Here is a 2,130-nt window from a genome sequence, read left to right as displayed (position 1 = left end):
CAGAGCAGGGTGTTTGCACTGTGCGCTGCCGGAGCTTCGCAGGAGGAAAGAGCTGCTGGTGTGGAGACAAACCCCCATCCCAGCTGATGCCTCAAGGGGTGGTACCTGGAATGCTCATCCCCACATCCCTCCATCACATCTCATGGCCACATCCCATTGCTTCAAGCCTCAGGAAATAATGAGGCTTTTTTAAAGCACGCAGGGAAAATGCCAGCCCCTGTCGTGCTCTGCCTCCTCCCCTGTGAAGCCCTGCAGGTCTCTTGCAGCAGGATTAGAAATGGGGAAACTGAGGCAGCACTGCTTCAGGCGTACCCAGCGGGCTCCCGTCCCTCAGCCAGGTGACGTCAGACATGGGCACGCCGGTGACGCTGCAGGTCAGGACAAGGGGACTCCCCACATCGGCATCAAGCATCTCCTGCTGCAGGTCCTGGAGGCCCGGGGGCTCTGAGGAGGAGCGGGGATGGGGGGGTGAGCAGGAACACACAGGCCAGCATTTGCCACCAGCTCCTCGCTGTGTGCTCAGGGGCAGAGCTCTCAGCCAAGCCCTCGCCACGTACCACGGACAGAGAGGATGAAGCTCTTCTCACCCTGACCAGCCACATTCAGCGCCACGCACATGTACGTGCCCGAGCTGGAAAGCTGCAGGCGATGGAGCTGCAGCACTCGTGAGCCTGGAAGAAGCAGAGAGCAGGGAGTCAGGGCCACCATGTTCACAAGCTGACCGACCCTAGCAGCCAGCCAAGCTCCGTGCAAGAGGTATCTGGCCATCAAAGCCTCGGTGAGGCCCAAGGCCTCACTGTGCAGAGCAGCGAAGGGTGCTGAGCTCCCGGGGAGCAGCAGCACAGAGCATGCAGGGTACAACCCTTGGTCCTCCCCAGAGGGGACCACTTGGCAGGAAGCTGCTCGCGCATGGTATGTGCCAAAGTCAGAGCCTGAGTCACACGTGTGGCATCCAGAAGGGTGGGATAGAGGAGTTAGAGCCACCACCGGGATCTGAGGACTGTGCCAAGCTCTGGGGGACAGGCTGTCATCCTGGCTCATCCCAGTGTACCTGGGGTGACGGTCACCTCCTCACCAAGCTGCAGAACGTGGCCATCCTTGTACCAGGTGATCTCCGCGGTGGGGTGGGATCGGACATCGCAGGCCAACGAGACGCTGCCATTGATGATGCCATCAACGCTGTCAGGGTTTGGGCCCACAATCCAGGGAGCTTCTGCTCCAAAAGACAGAGCCAAGTGGGAGCAGCCACCACAGAAGCTGAGCTCTCCCCTGGGCTCCCCGGGAGGAAACACACCGAGCATCTCACCTGCTCGGAGCACACCGACACCTCAACCTCCTCACACAAGGCAAGTGTGACAAATGTGAGGGGACACTTGTGGTTCAGGAGCCACGGGAGGCTCCGTCTGACAGAGGAGGAGGAGGAAGAGGGTAAATTGGTAACCCGGGAGTGGTTGCTGGGGGTGCCTTACCCTGCACGATGAGGACAAAGTGCTTCTCAGCTGACCCAGCTGGGTTCTCAGCCACACACGTGTAGCTGCCAGCATCACCTGCCTCCACCATGGCCACCTGCAAAGGAGGAGCAGAGACCTCCTCAGGGCTGCCCTGAGCCAAGGAGCTGCTGGGGCAGGACCAGGGCAGCTCCTCCTTGGGGAGGGAAGAGTGCTGTGTCCCCTCCACCCAGTGCTTCCCATGTCCACAGCACAGCGACTCTGTCCAGGAGGACACTGACCTGCAGGACCATGCCACCCTCCAGAATCTGGTGCCGCGGGCCAGCAACAATGGGGACATCATTCCAGAGCCAGGACACTGCAGGCACCGGGTGTCCAGTGGCTTTGCAGTTGAAGTGGACAGTGCCGTTGATGGTGGCCATCACCTCCTCAGCCAGGTCCTCTGTGCCACCATGGATGGCCGGGGCAGCTGGAAGCAGGTGGTTATGGGGCTGCCACATGCCTCCATGCACTCCCCGCCCCAGCCCCATACTCACTCAGCACCTCCAGCTCATAGTGTAGGCGGTCCCGTCCCGCTGCGCTGGCCGCCTCACAAGTGTACCTGCCTGCGTCCTCCTCCCGCACCGCGGGCAGCTGCAGCACCCGGCCCCCTGTGGCACAGGGCAGGGGTGGGGCGGGCTCC

General features: G+C 61.8%; 1 protein-coding gene across 1 annotated transcript in view; it reads right to left on the bottom strand.

Annotated features, from left to right (window-relative positions):
• Positions 1-2,130, bottom strand: part of LOC104498163 (hemicentin-2-like) — a gene marked incomplete at both ends in the record, with an annotated part of 39,909 nt that overhangs the window by 13,597 nt on the left and 24,182 nt on the right. Inside the window, 6 exons of the mRNA XM_010141512.1 lie at positions 313-444; positions 558-671; positions 1,052-1,213; positions 1,470-1,566; positions 1,730-1,917; positions 1,985-2,098. Of these exons, the coding sequence (XP_010139814.1) occupies positions 313-444; positions 558-671; positions 1,052-1,213; positions 1,470-1,566; positions 1,730-1,917; positions 1,985-2,098 (807 nt within the window). The remainder of the gene's footprint in view (positions 1-312; positions 445-557; positions 672-1,051; positions 1,214-1,469; positions 1,567-1,729; positions 1,918-1,984; positions 2,099-2,130) is intronic.

Source organism: Buceros rhinoceros, unplaced genomic scaffold, assembly GCF_000710305.1.
Source record: "Buceros rhinoceros silvestris isolate BGI_N320 unplaced genomic scaffold, ASM71030v1 scaffold14218, whole genome shotgun sequence".
Lineage (NCBI taxonomy): Eukaryota > Metazoa > Chordata > Aves > Bucerotiformes > Bucerotidae > Buceros > Buceros rhinoceros.
The sequence above is the reverse complement of the archived record's forward strand: the minus strand, read 5'-3'. Positions and strand labels throughout refer to the sequence as shown.